The 23,665-nt window shown below is 37.2% G+C and overlaps 1 protein-coding gene across 17 annotated transcripts in view; it reads right to left on the reverse strand.

The window, feature by feature from the left end:
• Nucleotides 1-3,723: 3,723 nt before the first annotated feature.
• Nucleotides 3,724-23,665, reverse strand: part of LOC108280598 (muscleblind-like protein 1) — a 111,738-nt gene continuing 91,796 nt past the window's right edge. For 5 of the 17 annotated variants that reach the window (XM_017495742.3, XM_017495741.3, XM_017495744.3 and 2 more), the window contains 8 exons: nt 17,226-17,465; nt 14,362-14,415; nt 13,499-13,649; nt 9,669-9,704; nt 8,984-9,075; nt 7,363-7,438; nt 7,135-7,202; nt 3,724-7,035 (listed from right to left, as the gene is read on the reverse strand). In XM_017495742.3, the coding sequence (XP_017351231.1) occupies nt 7,171-7,202; nt 7,363-7,438; nt 8,984-9,075; nt 9,669-9,704; nt 13,499-13,649; nt 14,362-14,415; nt 17,226-17,465 (681 nt within the window). In that variant the 3' untranslated portion in view covers nt 3,724-7,035; nt 7,135-7,170. The remainder of the gene's footprint in view (nt 7,036-7,134; nt 7,203-7,362; nt 7,439-8,983; nt 9,076-9,668; nt 9,705-13,498; nt 13,650-14,361; nt 14,416-17,225; nt 17,466-23,665) is intronic. The other 12 variants (XR_006984251.2, XM_017495745.3, XM_017495746.3 and 9 more) reach the window with 12 other exon arrangements.

Raw genomic sequence — 23,665 nt, forward strand, 5'->3', positions numbered from 1 at the left:
CCATCCCCGTCCCCTGACTCGAACCCCATAGAAAACCTGTGGGGTGAACTGAAGAGGAGAGTCCACCAGTGTGGACCTCGAAATGTGAAGGATCTGGAGAGATTCTGTATGGAGGAACGGTCTCCGATCCCTTGCCATGTATTCTCCAACCTCATCAGGCGTTATAGGAGAAGACTCAGAGCTGTTATCTTTGCAAAGGGAGGAGCACAAAGTATTGACTAAAATGGTGTCAGTAATTGTTGCACACCTATATTTAACAAAAAGATTTATTTGATAAACCTGTATTGTGTTTGCATTTGTTTGATAGCCATAAGAGCAGAGTATTTTTGTGAATTATTTGAACAAAAGATCAAAAGGTTAAACAATAAAAACAGGTTTTCACAGCCTTCTTTACTCATATTTACCAAGGGTGCCAATATTTGTGGAGGGCACTGTAATTCATGTCAAATTTAAACAAATATTTTGATAAGATTCTTTGTTTAAAAGTGTCAATACAACTTCCAATACAACTTCCAGAGCTTTGTAACTTAAAGGTGACTCCTCCCTGTTTAGCAGGGTTTCTGGAATCACCAACCAAATGATGTTTGATAACCTGAGTCATATAGCCGGAAGATATCTAACAACTTTTTCCCTAAGGGAAGCGCAAGGGCTCAGTCATTTAAAAATTAATAAAAGAATCTTAAGATCGATTCTAAAAGGATATGGAGACCCACGAAGGGATTTAAGAGCTGGTGTAATGTAACCCCAGTGTGTGTGTAAGAGAGCGAGAGAGAGAGAGAGAGAGAGAGAGAGAACTCTGCCATCAGCATTCTGAATGTGTTGTGAATTAGCAATAGTGCTCTTGGATGAGTCACATAAAAGAATGTTGCAATTATCCATTATCAAGTTAACACAAAAGCATGTATCAAATAATTATAGTTAATAAAATCTTCTCGGGATCAGAGATAGAAAGAAACGCCATTGAACTTTGAGATATTACGCAGATAAGCTGCTTTACGATACTGACTGTGTTCTTAAAACTGAGCTCACTGCCACAAAACATTCCTAGATTCTATTTGTGTAATGTTGAACTTCATAAAGCCCTATTTGTATTGGAATAAACTTACACAGGGAGGTGCGGTTTCTCTGTAACATGACAAACTGCTTGTTTTGGCCTGATTAACTTTAAGAGAGAGAAAAGACGTAGAACATTCCAGATGCGAAGAACACGAAGTCTGGTCCTTCTTGTTACTAATTTGTATGTCTGAGATACCCTTAAAACATACTTCAAACAGGAACCAACGCTATTGAAGAAAAACTATTTCGGACACTTGACCTTGTTGCGACCTTGACCCTGTTTGAATCAATTCCAACAATTTATCAGTTTATCTCCAGGTTACGATGATATTTCCATATAATTCCTACAAACATTCACATCAAGAGAGAGAGAGAGAGAGAGAGAGAGAGAGAGAGAGAAGAGACCTGGCTAAGTGATGACAAGAACGAATGCATTTCATGGATGTTCCACGGCATTAAATGTAACAATAAACAGATAAAAAAATATATATATGTTGCATCCTTCTAATGTCTGTCTGTATCAACACAATGAAGGACTTCTAAGCTGCTGATTCTGCTGTGACGTGCAGGAAGTTTAGATTTTGAGAACGTTTCTCTCTAACACTTGTTGCTGATCTTATATCCAAGACTCGTAGACAAGATCAAACCCAAAGGGTCTCGAAAGTAAAAAAAACAAAAACAAATATGGGATGGGCTGTTATAGAAAAATAATCAATGAAAGTGTGGTGTGATGTGGCCCAGTGCAAAATATAGTTAGTTAATAATATCACCCTAAAGTTGGTTATTTTCACATACCATCATGTCCCAAATGTTTATTTATTTATTTCTACTTTTACACTATACCCCAGCCATTTGCAAATGACCATTTTTTCATTCGTTAAAGAAAGCACAATAATGATGGAGAACATGTATTATCTCTGGGACCTTGGGATGTCTAAAGTAGAGATGACTGTTTCTGAGTGGGAGTTTCGCCTTATTTCGCAAAATCATTAACCTAGAGATGTGGGGATCTGCCAGCATATCCATGTGAATATTAGAAATGAAGTGTAATAACACATCTGTCAATCCATTTCTTCAATCTATAATGATAATTCACTGTAGTCCTAAATTCTTGCAGTTCGTTTCAAAGATAAAATGCTGCCTTCTCTATGTATCACCAGGGATCGAAGATGACTAATTATAGCCAGCTTGGATGAAAGTAGTATGAAAACCTGTCCAATGTGAATAATATTTGAATTAAAGGTACCTGAAAAAACGCAGTAGAACAATTTTCCCTTTATAAAACCATTTTCTGCCCCAACACCTGAAACGAGTGCCATACACACACTGGAAAACCGGATAAGTTCATTTAATTCCAAATATTTGAGGAAACTAATTACTGCAAAATTTTTAAGTTGAAAAATCAATTTCTTTAAGCCAAATACACTTAAATCTAACAAAAATGTATTTTAAATGACAAACTTTGGGTTGGGGGTTGGGGGTTGGAATCCCACCTCTGCCCTGTGTGCATGGAGTGTTCGTGTCCATGCTTCGGGGGTTTCCTCCGGGTACTCTAGTTTCCTCCCCCAGTCCAAAGACATGCATTGTAGGCTGATTGGCATGTCCAAATTGTCTGTAGTGTGTAAGTGTGTATGTAATTGTGCCCGGTGATGATTTGGCACTCTGTCCTGAGTTCTCTGGGATAGGCTCCAGGCTCCCAGCAACCCTGTGTAGGATAAACGGGACGTATGGATGGATGAGATATAATCGCATGAATGAGCAGGTGTACAGGACGTTTTGTTCTCTTCAATGTCAAACACTATATAAAGTTGAACACAGTTATGGAAGTTCTGCTAACAAACACATAAACACGACAGTTTGTTTGCAAATCCACTTTTATTTAAGTTCATTTATATATTTTCATTAGACTTTTTTTTTTTTTTTTTTTCCATAACAGCAAGAATGAAATCAAGCATTAAAAGCCACTTTAAGGTCTTTGTAATGTAGCATTCAGATCTAATAATGACCTGCATTGAAAGTTTTGACCGTTCTATAAACTGGAGCGGCAGAAAACTGCCTCTTTGTTAATATTAGCTGATTCTGAATCCTTCAGATGTTTATGGCTTAAGACTGTTGTGTCAGTATTGTGATAGCAGGCCATTAAAAGTGCATGCTGAAATTTGGCTAAATTACAAAAACCCTTTTTTTTTTTTTTCTCCTGAAAGCACTAAATAATAAAATTAGCCGAAACAAACTGCAGCTTTAGACAGAATACATTATTAATCACTACAAGCAGAAACAAACCATAAGTTTGGAGATTACAACGTGTCATCAACTCAAATGTGCACCTGTAGCTGATGAAAAAGAACTCGCAAGCCCACGGTAACCCAGGCTCGAGTCGCGAACGAGCAGGAAATGCGTAAGCACAGTCAACTTTGGTAACACAGAATCCATTTGGCAACTCAACATGGATGCGAAAACATTTCCTAACTTAACACCACAGGTACCCATACTTCAGAGTGCCAAAGAATTTCGATCCAGTTGTCGATCCATCATCTACTTAAAATACGACATATGAAAAGAAATATCTTACTTATAGCTATGATGTACAGTTGTTGAACAGTTGTTATTACTCCACAAGAGCTAAGACCTTGATGAGGAAATGCTCTCTAGGAATCTATTTTATTATTATTTTTTTTTTGTTAACCACTTTTGTTTTTTTGTCCTTTTTTTTTTTTAGTCCGTTACATTAATATTACAAAGTATACTGTAAATAAGTTGTATAACATGGTTGTTTATTCAGTATTACTCAGTGAAGTTTTCTTGTGGTATATGTTATGTCCTTTAACATGCAATCCTCAGAAAAGAAACGAGAAAATCTGGGGTGGATCTATTTCGTTATGAGATTAGGCCAGTGATTCCCAATCCTGGCCCCAATTTTCTACTCCTGCTCTGCATTTTTTATTGTTTCCATTGCTCTAACACACCCGATCCAACAAATTAGCTAATAAATAGACCCCTCCTGAGTCAACGTGGGTGTGTTAGCGTGATAAAAACATTAAATGTGCTTCAGGATCAGGATCAGGGTTGGGGAACCACCAGGTCTAGGCCACATGGCTTTTCACATAGGGCCTTGCTCTGGAGGACGAGGGTCACCTCCAACCTGAATGCTTTCTGGCAAGCTACAAGCCGCTGACGAAAAAAAGCAAAGCGACGTTTTTAATTTTTATTATTTTTTTGCCCTTTTCGGAATTCTGTGTCACTTCTTTGCGAGCAGCCTGACTTTCTGAATGTGTGTTTTTTTTTTTTTTAATATCGTTAACAAAATTCCTCATATTTATAGACATTTTTTATTCAAAATAAGATCTCAATATTATACACGATTCTTTCTTTTTTGACTATGTACAGAAGTGCAAAAAAAGTCGACTTTTGTCCCCTTCATCCCCGACGTTACCTGTGTGGCGTCACCTAAAAAGGGTTTCCCCCTTTTTTTTTTTTTTTTTTCCGGTTTAACACACACACACCTTCCTGACCTCACGTCCATCCGATCTGCCCCATCACCATCACATATGCAGCTTTTTTCCTTTAACAAGGCCTTACGTCTAGGGAGATTGGAAATACTCGAACGATAGTTAGGATATTTTTTTTTTTAAATGAATACAGTAGAAAAACAACCTTTAACATCTAAGAACTATACTCATCTTTTTTTTCCCTCTCTCTCTCTCTCTCTTTCTCTCTCTAATTAGAACGACTAATTACAAACCAGAAGATCAGTAAAATATTATTCCAATATCAGCCATGGTTGATGCCACAGCAGCTATGTCTCTTGGCAACTATTTCCTCGTTGTAAGATATATTCATATAAAAGATGTCTGTTCAAAGATTTCAAACAAAAACGAAAATGACCTTTCACTAAAAATAAAAATCGTCTCGGTTTGTACTCAATATGCTAATATTCGATACTCAAATAATCGGCACTACATAACTTTAAAACTGAGTATAGTGTGAAGAACGCAAAAACAAACAAACAAACAAACCAACAAAAAAAAACAAACACATTTTTATAATATTTCACACTCTACAAAAGTTAAATCTTACTTGACAAAACGGAATACTAAAACAGTATCCGAGCTTAGTTATACGACAGAATAGTTCTATTTTTTTTCTGGACAAATATATGAGACAGACAAAATAATCTGACCAAACTGAAAAACAAACAAAATCGTGAGGGGAAAACATAGCCATAATTTAAGAAAAAAACAAAACAAAAGCAAAACACATGGGAATATGAGCATCGACATGCCTGGGTGGTGGACTAAGGCGTTTACTATTGAATCATACAATCATTAAAATCCTGCCCTCAGATGTAGTGATGCACCGATGCTCATCAGTACGCCCACGCCGTGTAGTGGGTCGTGTTTTTCTATTTATTTTTTTACACAGCAGCCCTTTCTGTAGCATCTCTGACCTCAGGCTTCATCGCTCTCCCACACAGGGCTGAGAAGGAAGTAAATTTTAAAAAAAAATGAAATAAAAAATAATAATAATAATACACCCACAACCTCTGATCAAACATGAAGAATAAAACAGTGGACCTTACATAAGAGATAGAAAAAAAAACCCCCGTTAATACTATTTTTCTCTTATTTTCGTTTGCCACTTATGGAATTACAACCCATTCACACCTAATTCTACACACGCCCAATAACAACAATAAAACAAGGTTAATTTGCTAAGAATAAAAAACAAAAAACAAAACTCTGCACGCTTCCCACCAGGAACGTGTGAATGGAGTCCTTGTCAGTTTTGAGTGTTTCTGCACAAAGTCTGGAGAACCTAAATAATCCATTGAAATAAATAAAAATGAAAACAAACGGCAAATGAGACTGTAAATCAAATAAAGCTAGCTAAAACAGCGTTCGAATTTTCAGTATTGACACATTTTTGGCGATTTTTGTTTGTTAGTTTGTTTTTTTTTGTGGGGGGGTGGGGTGGGGTGATATTTGGGCAAGAAACAAATGAAAAATAAAACAAAATTCTGAAGATTTGAAAGTAAAACAGAGACCCAGACAACACATTAGACACTTAAAGGCAATAATAATAATAATAATAATAATAATAATAATACAAACATGTAACACTCCTATAATAAGTCTATTGTATCTTTTTTTTTTTTTTTTTTTGGATGCAAGTACTGTCTATGGCACTTGATGTGGAGTCCGCAACATGAAGATCGACACTTCGATGTGCTTCGAAAAGAAGGAACACTGCTGTGTTTAAGATCTCGGACATTCAGTTGTCATTTTGTGTGTGTGTGTGTGTGTGTGTGTGTGTGTGTGTGTGTGTGTGTGTGTGTATCCTCTGTCCCCCCTGCACCTTATTACAATCAAGTCCTATAAAAGATCTGCTGACAAATGGAACACCGCATGCACGATATCTAGTCTTACATGACATTCTTTTGCAAGTTCCTTTGACATTATTTTAAAAGAATGAGTTTTCAAGGTGCACTGTGGTTTGTAAACCATAAAAAAAAAGAAACAACCAAAAAAAAATTAAATAGAATATAAAATAAAAATAAAACACGCCCATCACGGAGTCCCAGAAACAAAACCAAACTGAAATTTTGTACCGAAAAACATGACAGGAGACACCACCGTGCGTTTCTCGTCGTCGTGATGGTTCGGACATGCTTCGTACCATCCGCAGACAGAAAAAGGCAGACGGTGATGCTCTTTTCATCCGGCTACCAAAAAAAAAAAAAAAAAAAAAAAAAAAAAAAAATTATCGAAATCGAGTTTTTTTAGTTTTTTTTTTCTTTTTTTTTTCTTTTTGCACTTTCAACTATATCAAATCCTTAACAGTGTTAGCATGCGTGTTTCCGTCATTCCAAGGAATGGTGACATGATTTTTTTTTTTTTTCTCATCTTCTGTTGCTCTTGCTTGGTGTCTAAAGGGTGGATCCTAAAATTCAGACAGCACACAAGCACACTTGGTGGTGATCTGAAACAAAATGATTAAGAACCAGAAATATATAAGTAAGCGACGGGCTTTGTGAAATCTAATTGACATCAACTGTAACACGTGTGTGTGTTCACTTACTGTTTGGAGTCCTACATCTGAGTCACGTATTTGTGACTAGTCAGATGATCTGCAGATATTATTGGAATCTAGACGTGGGGGGGAGAAAAAAAAAATTGAGCTCAAGATCAACTTGGAATAAAGGTGCATTTCTATGCCACAGCGATTCATGGTTAGGTTTAGGATTTGAATATCACACCTCAAACTCAAAACTGGGAATTAAGAGAATCGTCTTGTATTTTTCCTGACCTTTTGGGTTTGTAGGTTCATAAAAGATCATGTTGTTTTTTTCCCATATGCTGTAAAGCACAGGCAAATTGGTCCGCTTTAAGTGAAACATAGCATTTATATTATTAAACATAATAACTTTCTACTGACTGCATTAATTAACCTAGTATACTTTTTATTTCCATCACACGGAAGTCAATTTTTATACAAAGCGTTATATTTCTCCTTAAAACACTTCAGGGCATGCTATTATAAGAAAGTAATCAACGACAGGACGCTGTAACGCAGCCTGACACACCCTGACGATGATTATTTGTCCCGGAGTGTATTAGAATACCAGAACAACCTCCCAAGTTACCAATATTCTATTTATTAAAGAACGTCACGTCATACTTTTTATCCATTTATACTTACGATCAATGTCCCTACAGTATAAATAGGCATTACCTCACTTTCTAAAAAAAAAAAAAATGCAGCTTGATACAAAGCACTGACGCTAGAGACTCCTTACATTAAAGTACAGTAAATGTTAAATAAAAATCTCCTTACAGAACGCTTAATGATGTGACGTTATTCTTTAACACGTTATTCTTAACACGTGTATATCTGCCATACACGTCTATGTGTTTGAGGTGCTTATATAGAAACAATGAGATATTAGAACAAGTGGATTAATATAAATCTATCATGTGCCTTGCAGCTGCACCTCCTGACCAATCAGAATCGATTAAAAAAAAAAAAAAAATACATCTTTGAAATTTGAAACAGGATTTTATCTTCAGTTGTATTCCAGATGTTATATAACATTAGATAACGTTAATTATTACAGTTGTTTATTTCTAGACGGAATCAAAATGGCATGCCAAATCAATATGACATATTTGAAAGTACTTAAAAATGTGTAGGCTGAATAATTTTATGTTTGTTGTATAATAAACGCATAATTAGAAATATATTTTCTATAGATTTTAAATAGATTTTAATACCTAGAGATGGTATTAAATAAACAACCAACATAAGGGGATGAGATTTGTTTGCTTGTTTTATATTTTTTATCTTATATACTAAAATTTTTGCTCAATTTGGTCATTTGGCCAATTCTCACCCACTAGCCAATCACAGGACAGCTAGCAACGCTAATGTGTGTTTCGTCCGAGACGCGTGAAGCCAATAACGCATCTTTTTGAATCTGCTGCTCATGCTGCGTCACAGTGCAGCGTAACACACTCGGAGGAAAGCGCTATCTGCCCTCTTCCACATACATGAGCTCACAGATGCCTACGATTGGTCAGAAATCAGACATTCTAATTACAATATCTAACTAAGGTGTCAATTATTTACGTGAATATGTGTGAACAGGAAATAGACGTTACGTGGAAGCCGTCGAGTAAACAGAGCGTGAGACGTGTGCAATTAATGACTGCGTTCACATGCAGGTTAATAGGACGGAGGTCAGTACGGACGCTATGATGCAGGCGGTCACACCCATCACCACTGTCTCTGTCTTTCTGTCTCTTTCACACACACACACACACACACACATATGAGAGCACACACATATACACAAAACGCACACTTCTACACAGCATGGAGACACTACAGCACTAATGAGAGGCAGAGGGAAAGCGGTAAAGGAGCAAACCTGATTGGCTGTGGCTGTTGCGAAGGGAACACTTGTGGCGGATGTGGTGGCTGCTGACACAGTGGCTGCCGAAGCACCGTGCATCATGGGAACTTTTTGGAGGGAAAACCAAATAACCAAAAATGAACAGCGGGATAGGGCAGATGTGATATCCATTTGATTACTGTCAGTGAAGGCTGGTGAGCATGGTTCGAGGTGGGGGGGGATGACGCAAAAAAGGTCAAAGCCATGCCATAGGTGAGGTCAAAGGGCACATTAGTGGGGGGTCATGCTGCCATTGCAAGGAAGCAACATTTCACTCGAGAATGAAGCCATGAAATGGAACATACATGTATAATTTGCACAGTATTATAGTATAATTGCTTCAATTATGCAACATTTTGTTTTTTTCCTGACGTCTGTCAGCTAACACTTCACCTCGTTTACAGGTTTATAAAAAGGACACAATAAAGAAAAAGCTCTAAAGCTCCCAAGTGCTTGTATTTTTTTCCCCTCTCTGTAGAATGTCTGGTAAATGTCATGACTCAGGAGTTAATTAGCGTCACATTAACACAGCGATATGACATCTCGCCTCTCTCTCATGCACAATGTGTCACTAAATGGAGTGAGTGTGTGGGACCCGAAAAAAAAAAAAAAAAAGAACATAGAGGCTTGAGGATAATCAAGTAAGAAAGCTGGCACCTACCAACACTCGCTGCAGGTGTCATGCACAATATTGAGCCTGCCCATCATGCATTGCAGCAGGAAGTGAAGTGGAAAGGCAGAAGGAGGGAGGGGGAGGAGAATCAACACAACCCATCACGCGTGCCATTAGAACGGAAACAAAACAAAAACAACAACAGATAAGGAGAATAATGTTACAGGAACAGGAGAATAAAACTTCACAAATCATTGAAACGTCAGAAATCAAATGATAACAAATGACTGTTACAGTGAGTGGATCATTTCATCATGGAACATTCCATTGGGGCAAAATATTAGTAATATCACACAGAAAGAGCTACACGTGAGGCTCGTTTTAAAAACTTAAACGACACAAAACAACGAATAATGACATTTTTTCATTTCATTTCATTCATTTTCTTTTTGCACTCATCAAAATGTCACTTTTTCGGCATTTGAAACGCCAAACAGACTCACGTGTAGCTCCTTTAATGCATCGCCACATTTTATTCACATGACATGGGCACTACAGTGAAAAACTATACACAGAAAAAATGTACTAACAAATGGACTAAAGGTAAAAGGAAAGCAGTATGATGTCCTGTACAAATAAAAATGAAAGAACTGAAGGTGAGTTTGGCTGATTTCAATACTAAAGGTTTAAATACTGGGAACACCTAAATACATGGAGGTGAAATGAAGGTTCAGGAGAACAGGATTGGTGTAAGGAATAAAACACTAGGGGGCGTGCTGTTATAGGAAAATAATCAGTGAGATGAAGCGGAGTTACTCTTTCCACTCAAGTTGATTAGCTGTCAATGACAGCATGTCCTGAAGTGTTTTATTCTTCTTACATTGCAGCAATTTGCCAACAATTACAATTTTTTTGTGTATTAAAGAATGACATATCATGCTTTTTTTTTTTTTTTTACCCATTTATAGATACATTTAATGTTGTGGAACATCCACAAAACAATTTAGTTCCTGTTATCACATCCATTATAACAGCTATAGACAGTCAATCCCTCTCCTTTTTTCTTTCTCTTGAAAAAAAATGTCGCAAAGTGCAAATTCTTCCGTAATAAAGACTTTCCTGGGCCTGAACATTGAGAAACTCCTTCAGAAAGCGCTACATAAATCAGTCCCTCCAGGATGCTGAGATCGCAAAAAAGGAGATCTGCAAAATGCAGATTTGGGCCAAGATGCGTCAAGTGACGTCATCACAATTCACATTCAGCCAAAGCCCTCATCGATTCACGTTCGTCGAAGAGCTAAAAGGTCTCATTTACCAACAAACATCACCGCGAAAGACAACGAAACAATTTCGCCGATTGATGTTGAATTGTTGAAAAATGCCGCGGAAAAAGCGAGCGTTTTTGGCCGTAACAAGCACAAAAAACCCCCCTCCTGATAAATGTCTTCTCACATCGCACCTCACAAGATTATTTGATTTGAATCTGTAAATTTCCACGGAACATCCACCTTAAAGTCCCCGTGAATTGCTTGTTACTATAGAAACAATAACATATTAGAACAAGTGCATTGATATAAACACGCGATCTGCTGTCATAGAAAATGAATCAACAACTTCTGACCAATCAGATTTGAGAAAGAAATGAAAGTACTTAAGCAATTGTACTTCATTACTAAAGTAGAATTAATACTCTTGTTCTCTTACTCAGTTTTATTTTCATTTAGACTTTCCCGGTATCTCGGCATCTCGAATCTTTATTTGTCTCGTTTCCTATTCAACCAAGCACATTTCTATGTATTTTAACTTTACTTATAACTTATATTCAAATACCACTACCAGTCATGTTTGCACAAAGACTCTTCATACATTAAGGTGATTTTAATGAAAAATTGATGATGACTGTCATCTCGTAAAAAAAAAAATGTATCACAAACGAACAAATACAGTTTGATTGAATCCCTAATCCTAACCTTAACCTTTGTACATTTTCATACAAATTGAACTGCAACTGTGAGACCATGCTGAATGGAACATATCCAGATTCCTCTTGGGTTTTAAATACTTGAGTGCATTTAAGTGTGGACACGTTTGAACCAGCTCATCTTCAGCAAGGTTTCGTCATGATCCTCATAGTTTCACTTAAGTATAATATTTGTGCTTTTCTCATGCCTGAATATAAGGCATGAAAGAGCTTTTAGAAAAAGGATAATCCTGGATTAGTGTCTGTAAGAATCTCTGGAGTGCCAGAGAGCCATTACTGGGCCCTTGAGCAAGGCAAGACTCTTAACCCTTAATTGCTTAGCTATGAGCCTGCACTGAATTCTACTTCACTTGAAAATCAGATAAGAGCATGTGCCAAGTAAATAAATATACAGCTTCATACTGAATATAGTAGTTCCTAGTAGTATGTGGCGATGTGATAGTGTTCAGAATCCAGTCCAAAACAGGTTGAATATTTATGTCAATGAAAAGAAAAAGAGTTAGTGATGATACTACAGCGCTGCTGAATTCTTGATTCTGATTGGTCAGAAGACGATCATGGTTTCTGTATAACAGCATGGCTCGGATAGTAGTTCCAGTTATAAAATGAACCATAGGTTAATATGTCCATAGGTAATGCGCTCGTTCTAATACGTTCTGGTTTCTATAGTAACAGCTCATTCACAGGGACTTGAATTCATGGCAGACATGCCACATACTCAAATACTAATAATAACTTATGATTTAAAAAAAAAAAACAACAACAACAACAAAAAAACATGCTGTTGTTTAACAAAGTACAAAGTGGAGACATTTCTTTAACATTTATGGGAGGAGTCTCGGTTGTAAGTCGTTCGTTACAGTCAAGGTAATGTTCAGGACAGAGGAGTTTACACTTTCTGTTTTTTCTGTGAAATAATAGGTTGTGTTTTGAGAGAGAGAGAGAGAGAGAGAGGGAGAGAGAGAGAGAGAGGCTGGTAAGGGAATGACTATTTATCACAGCTAAGTGAGACGTACGTAAGTACGCAAGTAAGTGAGAACAGGAACTAACTTGTCTCTCGGACGTTCCAGGACGTTAAATCTTCCGATAAACCGTTAAAATGTGCAATGTTTTGTACGTTAAATTAAACATTGTTATCGTTGGCAAATCGTTGTTGTATTAGCGGAATAACAGGCACCATCCTGGGCTGTTGAACAAAAACACAACGCACTTCAGGAGTCTAACGGCACTTACGCTAACTACAGTTTATATTAATACACTTGTTCTAAATTGTTATCGTCTCTATAGCAACCATTTACACAGATTATCGTTGATATGGTGAAGCTCTTTGTGAGGGGTTTATTTAACATTCATAGAAGCAGTCTCTAGTGTCAGCACTTTGTTACAGAGGACGTTGCCTTTTCTAGTTTCTCTGTAACAAGACAAGCTGTGTCTTTTTTTTTTGTTGTTGTTGTCTTTTTACATTGAAGAGAATGAAAAAATAAGCTGTTTGAAGGGGATGAGGCGTTATGCAGTAGCTGCTATAATGTCAAGGATGTAAAGAACTAACTTGTTAACCTTAAATGCAAATATGCATAGATAAAAAAGCACAGCGTATCATTTTTTAAATAAATGAAAATGGCAGTTGTCGGCAAATCGGTGTGGTATAAGATGAAGAAAACACTTCAGGGTGTTCCGTTTTTGGAAAATAATCAACTTCAAGCTGATAGTAGTAACTCCGCTTTATCCACACACCAATGTCGCTGATGATTTTCCTATAACGGCACACCACAGAGTGTTTTATCCTTTATATACTGGATGCAAGTGATGAAAGTCTTGAGGTTGGCGCTCTGTAGTCACATGGGTCAGCATATTAAGGTGAAAGGTGAAAGGTGAAAGCAGGAGCGACCTACTGTACCTGATGGTATGAAAGCCGCCTGTTGGTGGAACTGCATGTTGGTCAGGGCCTGTTGGTACTGGAACATGCCAGTGTTGAACATGGCCGTGGCACCATTGGTTTTTTCAAGTGCGGGTCTCTTTGGTAATGGAGGCAAAACGGGTGGAATTCCCTGAGGAACAAAACACGATGGTGGAGAGAGAGAAAAAAAAACAGAGGGAGGGAATATTATTTATGAGACAAAAAAAAAAAAAAAAGTTCAAACAAAATCCTTACAGTAAATTACATTATTATTAAAACTGTACTACATTTAATTATGTAAATTATGTAATGTGAATTGTACTTAACAGTGGAAGCTTTGGAGCTTTCTTTAAATGTGTAAAGCAAATAATAATAATAATAATAATAATAATAATAATAAAGTAAACTGCACTGCTAGCTCCATGATTAAATATCAGCGATGTTAATTTTTTTCCCCCATTACACCCTCAAGGTACACATGCACATTAAAAAAAACACCAACGTTCATGCAAATTATGTAGAAAATACATTAAAATCTATTTTGATTCTCTATATAACATCTAAAAAAATTGTTCACACCTTGTTTTGTATCAGTAGAGGTGATGAACTGACTGCACCTACCAAAATTTCAACCAACAAGATGTTTTTTTTTTGCTTTGTTATTGATTTGCAGATTGTCGTTATATTAATATTTCCATTTCGTATATATATATATGTATTCGCAAGCAGACTCGACCCAATTCACTGCAATCGCACAATCAATTAATCACCCCTTTTTTATGACATTTGCTTACGTTTTAGTTCATAAAAAAGTTTCTACAACAGAGCTACATGCCAAGCTAAAAGGTGAAAGGACATAGTACCAGGTCAAAGGTTGCCTCGAGGGGTCGCTTCAGTGATTTGACAGCCGACTGAGTCTTAATTAGCAGGCAGCGAGCACATGATGGCAATGGGCCAATGGGGGTCAAGCGCATTAACATAAACAGCAAGCAGAGGTGCATCATGGGGCAGCAGTGCAGTTTGGGTAGGTGAGAAAAAAAAAAAAACAAAGAAAAAAAAAAAAAAAACAAATCACCAGAATGCAATATACAACAAATAACAAGACTAAGGCATGCACAGTAATGACAATTAGTTACTGAAAGGACTAAAATGTCATGTGCTAAGGGTTACTGCGCTAGAGAAACATCATAACAGCGAGACAATCTGTCTATAAAGCCTTGCATTTATTTACACAAATAAATGATTTTACTTTCTTTCTGTAAACTGATTAACATATTAAAATAAGTGCTGAAGACAGAGTGAAAAAAAAAAAAAAAATTATCAGGAAATACAGCCAGGTCCAAAAGTCTCAATCCACTACAAAGACCCCATGTTATTTCATCATCGAGTCAAATGACTGGTTTGTATTAACGTATTTGTTCTAATGCATTACCGTTTCTATAGTAACGGCTTACACAGAGACTTGTATCGACATAAACAGATTAATTTAAAAAATGGACGTTTATAGCTGCTATAACGTAAGTGATAACAGAAACTTTGCTTCTCAGACAGTCCACAACTTTAAATTAGGGTTGTCACGATCCCATAAACATATCTTACGATACTATACCAGCTGTAGTATCTCGATACCACGTCATATTGTGTTAAGTCATAATTCAAATCTACAAAACGAACCAAATTTACAGAAATACATAGACAGAAATGCCGACTGACGAACTGAATTTTCCTCTGAACACTTTATTAATGAGAATTGAAAAACTAGCTGTTGGAAAAACTCCTTCATACCATTAGCAAGCGACTAATTCAACGTGCCACGTATTTCATCTATTGTTCCCCACAGCCATGAAATCACGCAACGGGAAAATTGTCCTCTGAGTACGAAGAATGAACACATTGTTGGGAATAAATAAATGAATTTAGAAATAAACTCCAAAAAAAAAAAAAAAATTCATAAAAATGAGAACGTTAGCTCGCTTACTAGCAAACACGGCTAATGCTATTATTTACACACAGCGGTTAGCATAATGTTAACTCGCTTACTAGCAAACACGGCTAATGCTATGATTTACACACAGCGATTAGCATAATGTTAACTCGCTTACTAGCACACACGGCTAATTTATGTATTTACACACAGCGGTTAGCATAATGTTAACTCGCTTACTATCAAACACGCTAATGCTATTATTTACACACAACGGTTAGCATAATGTTAACTCGCTTACTAGCAAACACGGCTAATGCTATGATTTACACACAGCGATTAGCATAATGTTAACTTGCTTAGTAGCAAACACGGCTAATGCTATGATTTACACACAGCGATTAGCATAATGTTAACTCCCTTACTAGCAAACACGGCTAATTTATGTATTTACACACAGCGGTTAGCATAATGTTAACTCGCTTACTATCAAACACGCTAATGCTATTATTTACACACAGCGGTTAGCATAATGTTAACTCGCTTACTATCAAACACGGCTAATGCTATGATTTACACACAGCGATTAGCATAATGTTAACTTGCTTACTAGCAAACACGGCTAATGCTATGATTTACACACAGCGATTAGCATAATGTTAACTCCCTTACTAGCAAACACGGCTAATTTATGTATTTACACACAGCGGTTAGCATAATGTTAACTCGCTTACTATCAAACACGCTAATGCTATTATTTACACACAGAGGTTAGCATAATGTTAGATCGCTATGGCTAATTTTAATATTTACAATAGCGTTTAGTGTAATGTTAGCTCACTGACTAGCAAACAGTTAATCTTTAAAGATTAAGGTAAAAGCTTTAGGTTAAATGAAATGCCACTAACCTTTGTGTATTCTGTAAAAGCACTGTGATGTGTCGTTTTACGAAAACTGTATTGATTGCCACACATACAAGATTACCGTATTGATAATGCTACTGTTTTAAAAAAAATAAAACGGCATCGGAAGTACAAAGCAGTAAGCTTTAGTATCACAATAGTACTGTAGTACCGGTATAACGTACAACCCTAGTTTAAATATGACTATAAATGGCTAAACATTCCAGAAAAGGACTTCAGGACAGATACCTTGACACTTTTTTTGGTTTCTGGGGACCTGACAAGCTGCAGTTTTTAGGCTTATTAACTTCAACAGAGAGAGAAAAACGGTTTATAACTGTATATTTATATTATATGATATGTTTATAGTTGCAATACCGTAAGTGATAACAAGAACTAACTTCTTCTTTTTTTTTTTTTTGTAGATGTTTATTTAATTAATATTTTTTGGTTCCCTGGTCCTCTTTATTCCCCGCTGCCCACACCCCCCCTTCCCGACAATACTGCTAGCACTTGCAGGGTTTTTACCCTATTAAATTATGTCAAGATGTTTGTAAAATAACATTTGTTTTCAGGACTGATGAAATAAAAACGATTCTTGTTAGTGGATTTGGAATTTTGGACCCGCTATATATCGAAGGTACTTCCACTGATATATTTCAGTCAGCAGTTATAACAGTTATAACACAGTTATAACAGGCGACATATGTGCAGGGTTAAGCAAACACACCAGTTCCTCGACATTAGCACATACTGCATTACCGTCACCATAGCTCAGGTGCAATTGCTATTTGCTGGTGTTACAGTTTTTAAGAAATAGGGAAGAGGAGGAGCAGAGCCTGAGATGGCGCTAAAGGAGCAGGCAGGAAGTGGGTACAACTGGGGACTGGCACCGACCTACCATGGCTGCGGCTGCAGCCGCCTGGTTGACTTGGTGCTGTGCGGCCTTGATCTTGGCCTGCAGGTGCGCCGGAGGATGGAAATACTTGCACTTGTCGCGCGAGCAGCGGCCCTTGATGTAGTCCATGCACACGGTCACTGTGTTGTCGTTGGTGTCGATCATGGCGCTGTCGGAGGGGTGGGCAAAGCGGCAGTCGTTCTCACCTCGTGTGCAGTTACCTCTCTGGTACTCCCGACACACCTGAGGGTCAATCAGAGAGAGAGAGAGAGAGAGAGAGAGAGAGAGAGAGAGAGAGAGAGAGAGAGAAGGGAAGGAGAGACAAAGGAGGAGATACAGAGAGAGAAGGGTAGAACAGAGAGAGCATGCAAGAGAGAGGGAGATAGTAAGAGAGTAAGAAATAAGGAGAAAAAGAGCGAGAGCGAGAGAGAGAGCAAGCGAGAGAAGACAAAGATAAAGAAAGAGAGAGAAAAAGAGAGTGGGAGAGGCAGACAGGACAGAAAGAGAGAGAGAGAGAGAGAGTGAGAGAGAGAGAAAGACAACAGAGAGACAGAAAGAGAGAAAGATAGCCAAACAGAGAGACAATGAGAACAGAGAGGGGGGAGAGAGAAAAAAGAGAGAATGAAAACAGAGAGAAAGAAATATATAGAGACCAACAGACAGACAGACAGATAGATAGATAGATAGAGAAGAATGAGAGAATAAGAGAGAGAGAGAAAGTACAAGAAAAAGAGAATAAATCAGAGCGAGAAAGTAAGAAAGACAATAAGAGTGAAAGAGATAGAGAGACAGTGAGAAGGAAAGAGAGAGAGGTGGTGTGAGAGAGGCAGAAAGAAAGACAGAGCATGAGAGAGAGAGAGAGAGAGAGAGAGAGAGAGAGAGAGAGAGAGAAAGACAGAACACACTGAGAATTATGGCTCCAGTTTTAGTGTCCAATCAAATGTTTTGATAAATTTTTAAATCATGTTTTGTCTAAAACAGAGAATGTTTAGGTCTGATCACTTTCAACAAGTGCCTTTATGTTTATTTACACTCATTTCCTGTCGAAACTCTAGTTCGTATGTTTTGCCATTACATGCCAGCCGGCCCGGACCCACTGATCATCTCTTTTGATTTCACTCCGATTCCCAAGTATACAGTGTGTTTATAAACACTTATAAATCCTTCACATGCTTCTCCTCAAGACAGACATAAATAAGAGATGGAGGAACTGCAAGACACTTTTTTTTTCACTTTTGATGAGGTAAACAACCTAAAAATGAAAAAAAATAAAAAAAATAAATCTGTACAGGTTTAAAAAATAAATAAATAAATAATTCATTTGGCTATTGGAGGCTTTTATCCAAAATGACTTATGGTTCATACAGGACACATCTGAGGTAGTTCTGAAAAACTTTACTAATAATTTACTGTTTAAATTAACCAAAATTAGTAAATAATAATAATAATAATAATAATAATAATAATAATAATAATAATAATAATAATAATTTTAAATTGAACACCACTTCACACCTTCAGTTGTGCTAACGAGTTTGATATCGCTATAAATATGAACTACACACGAGTTTAAACACTGAGGAATTTTCACACTACTCGATAGACCCGAGTTTCCAGGAGGACCTGGGGAATAAACCTATTTCATCAGAATATGTCAGAAATTGAAAACATTTGATCATAAACAACGTTTGAAATATTTTATTACATTTTTGGTTAAAAAAAGAAAAATGACTGCATTGTCGTGATAAAATGACTCCATTTTGAGCCGCATTAAATGATAAGACCCTGCTCAACCTTTCTCCACGTCCGATCTCCAACGTCCAACACCAATGCTAAACCATCTGACTGGTCATTACATCACTTAGCCAGTAGGGGGCAGACACCACATATGAAGCGTGTTTAGTGTTTTACGCAGCGAGGTTTTGCTCCTGTGAGCAGCGGGTCTACCTGGAAGACGTTATCTAGACAAATCCCCATAAATCACCTCCACAAACACAATGCCTGGGTATTGGTTATGTTCAGAATCACACACACACACACACACACACACACACACACACACACACACACACACACACACAGTCTGGATGACACAGAGGTTTAACCCACACATATTGCTCACTGTCTATCAGTGAATATGCCTAGCAGGCCATTTCCAAAGAAAACTTTTCATAATAGTAATAATAATAATAATAATAATAATAATAATAATAATAATAATAATAATAATAATATAGTAATGACATATATTATCACTCATTAGCAATGTGAATATTTTCCTCGAGTGTGGTGTTCACAGAGCTACATACATAACACATGCATGAACATGTGTTATATTTACATTGCAACTGACATATATATATATAAAGAGTACAATTAAAACTCATTTCACATGAGGATCCGGTTGTGCATATCTCATTACACTGCAGTGTAACTTGTCACAGGTTTTCAGAAAAATTCACCTGCCACATCATCACCATGTGACTTGGACACTGAGATACAAAGTCATCTGTCAAAAGTGAGTCAGCTTGGAAAGTGTCATGACACAACCTTATGTAAGTGTTTTATTCCTCTTATACCACAGCAATCTGCCAAGGATGAATTTTTGTATTTATTAAAGACATTATAAAACACCCAAAAATGTATACGGTCCCATAACGAAGACGAACTGAACGTCGATATGTGAAATTCTGGAGGGAACGTCGGACGGCGTGGCGTGGGGACATAATGACGTGCCGTTAATCGATCTATGTTCTATAACATGTAAAATAGGAACATGAAAGGAGTATTCTAAAAGCGACTCATGTAAACACCTTAATCAGAATATTGTCTTATTCAGAATAAGGTCAATAATCAGATTATTGCTGTCCATGTAAACACCTTAATCAGAATATTGTCGTATTCAGAATAAGGTCAATAATCAGATTATTGCTGTCCATGTAAATGTAGTCAATGATTAGTTTTTATGTTTTTATGATGTTTTAAAAACCAGTGTACCAAATGTACCCTATTGCAGTGGTGCCAGCATTGCTAAAAGGAAGATCCTTATAAGCAGAAATAAAAAAAATAAATTTATTTTTATTTTTATGAATTTTTTTGGCTCCATGCTAACAACATGCGATGGCAAACGACATGAACGATAAACAGCGCATTCTACTTTAACCAGAGACCACACCCAGGGCAAATTCCTAGGTCAAAGTTAGACCTCGATCTAACGTTGACCTAGATCTGACGTCGTTCTAAACCAGAAGCAAATGCGCCTTTCGCAACCCAATGCCCTTTCCCCTTTGGTTTTTCAGGTGTCCCCCGTAGCAAGGAATCAACAATGGTACGGCTAAACTGTACATGTTGGCACCTCTGCTGTTAGGATGTTTGATGCATGCTGGAAAAATGACCACTGCGGGGCATTTTGATCTGAAACCTTCCTGACATTCGGTGTGTTCGATTCATAAACGATGTCATTGTTTGACTTATGGCCGACAGAAAGCTAATGAAATCTGCCGGGCACTCGCATCGCTCTCCAGCTCAAGCTGCTTTTTAAAGAGACGGAGGCAGCCTTGTTGTCAGGCAGACACTGCAAGGAGGGTGGGGGGTGTTGGGGTGTGATACGAGAGAGAGAGAGAGAGCGAGAGAGAGAGCGAGAGCACCACAGAGAGACGACCAGATAAAACAATGGAGAGGGTCAGTAGGTTTTCAAGAGTGTTGCAGGGCTGGGGGGATGGAGGAAGAAAGAATCAGAGAGCAGATAAATAAAATGTTTTTGTCTCTATGGAGATGTGGCATTCTAGATGAGGTCTCTTCTCCAATTCACTTTTAGCACTGTTGGCAAACATCTTTGTCTCTGGCACTAAAGTGCATGGAGAGTGATGGACGAGACGGAGAGAGCAAGGGGCATTTTTCAATCTCTCGCTCCCTTGTGTGTGTGTTTTCCCCCTCTCTGTCCCAGAGTTATAGGCAGATGAACTGGGCAGAATGGGGCTCTAGTGAAATTGCTGGTTTGTTGTGTGACTGTAATTTCGATCTTGATGACATTCTCTCTGATTTTGAGAGACATGCTAGTAAAACAGGTGCCATCGCATAGAGTACTTAAAGGGTTCTTAAGGTTGTCCCTCTGGTCCCTTAAGGGAGTCCTTAAAGGTTTGATGTAGCAGCCCTTGGCAGTGGGTTCGGAAAGAAAAAAAAAATCATAAAATAATAATAATAATAATAATAATAATAATAATAATAATAATAATAATAATAATAAATTGCAATTGTTGTGGCCAAAAATGCTTGATTTTCAAAATTTGTGCTTTTTTTTTGGCGGGAAACTACTTAAATCGGCTGTACTAATGTTCGACGCGCGTGAATCGAAGAGAGCTTTTTTTTTTTTCACGCCGTGATGATGTCAGATGATGCGTCTTGGCCCAGACCTGCAGAAAATCTGCAGTGATGTTGAAAAATTGCAAGCTCCTCCGAATATTGAGGAGTTTGCTTGATTTTACATTAATTTAATTTATGTGATCGCAAAAATCCTGGAAGGACTTGCTATTTAAATATTATTTAATGTGAATACTTTTATCCCATAATATTATTTAAAAAAATTTTAAATAATAAAAAGCAATAAATTAATTGAGGGTTTTTTTTTTTTTTTTTCTCTCCAGTTTTTGTGGGTCAAAACTTTGTGGGTCAGATAAAACCTTATGTAATATTTTTCTTCTTTTAATTCAGAATATTTTCACTTTTTTCCGTCCTGTTCTGCTGTCAAAATTGTTCATCGTAATAATAATAATTTTTTCTCCTTTTTCAAATGTAAAATTTGTTATAGTTTCTTTTTTCTTTTTTTTCATCTTTCATAGACGATAAAACCTTATAATTCCAAGGTCCTGAATTGTCAATTATCAGCTTCTTCCTATAAATATTTGAAAGAAGCAGATTTATCTGGCAACTCAAATATATATTTATTAATCTCATAATGAGACATATTACACAGACTTATGCACAGTATAAGATTTGCATTTGCAGTCACAAACCCTTAGGAATTTCATATTTTTTAAAAATTTATTTATATATACACATATAGCCTTGACTCAAAATGGCATGAGTTGCAAAAATTTCTATTAGCTGTTTTCCTCATTGTGCAGGTAAGCATAAGAAATCTAGTTTACGCACAGAGAAGGAATACTATCCAACAATGTTTGAATGGCATCGCTAAATTGAGATTTCATTTTGTGTGTTGGAAAAAAAAAATAAATAAAAAAAAAAATAGATAACTGCCTCTCCACAGAGACGAGGTGATTACTTCAGCTCTATCAAAGGAACAGCGCAAGCAATATTGACTTGCTGTTTCGAGAACGGAAGATAATTAAAAAAAAACATTGACGCAATATTCGAGTGACACGCTGCCAGCGAAAATAGTGCTCCCGTTTCTACAGGGTGAATGCTTTTTTTCGCAGGTCCATGTCATGGCCTAGAATGAATATGGTTTCCTTGTTGACTCGAGTGCACTCAGCTGAACGTGGTACTGCCGAGTCCCATTTGGATGATATTTATTTCGCAAATGATATACGCTGGAGTCAATTTGGCAGCGGGAGATTCCAAACGCTCTCTTCAAAATCCGAATATTGCTGCACGATTCTCAGTAGAATTAGCAGCCATTTAACTTCAGGAAGGTTTAGCAGGCTTGATTACGACTCTCTTGGTTCCATCCTATTTTTTTCCCATCCCGTCGACCCCACGTTCAAGCGCCTTACGTCGCTAATTCCTTCACTGGTCAGTGGAGACTTGTATAGCTTTTTAGCACTAATTAGCGCACTCTAATCCACGTGTTCTCGCCCACTTCCCAATGGCGTCCTTTGCTATTTTGCTGACAGCAATCTCCTCTCGGTGCATGAATTATGCACGGGATTGACTTGCTGTCCAATTAATAATTATAGGCAAACAGCAGTGGGTGGAATTGGTGATGCGTTTCTGATTTATCTACATGACGACTGTTCAAAGAATAATGAGCTGTTTTCTCAGCGTTGCATAACCTCAAAAAGCGTCAGACATCACGTTAGGATCCGACGCCGAAACCCATGTATCATCCTTCCTCTGTTTGCTCGAGTGTGTTTAATGAAGAATTTATGTTAATGAAATATGATCAGTCCAACGAATGAATGCCATAATGCATAATTAAAGCGAACAAACAGGAACTGTTGGAACAATACATTGGAGGCCTGTGATTTTTTTTTTTTTTGTTGTTACAGATGATGAGTGCTAGTCGAATGGGTGAGGTGTTTTGAAAAGAAAGCGTGATGCTTGGAGGAACACTTCAGATAACCATGAGGCAGCATGGAAACAGCACACGTGATGTGCCTAATTACATATCTTCAGCTACAGCTGCTAATAAACAAGCAGAACATAAGAGTCATGTAACTATGAGTCATGGAAATAATCTCGTTTTGCCTAGTGGGCCTTATTTT

Source organism: Ictalurus punctatus, chromosome 20 (genome assembly GCF_001660625.3).
Source record: "Ictalurus punctatus breed USDA103 chromosome 20, Coco_2.0, whole genome shotgun sequence".
NCBI classification, from domain to species: domain Eukaryota; kingdom Metazoa; phylum Chordata; class Actinopteri; order Siluriformes; family Ictaluridae; genus Ictalurus; species Ictalurus punctatus.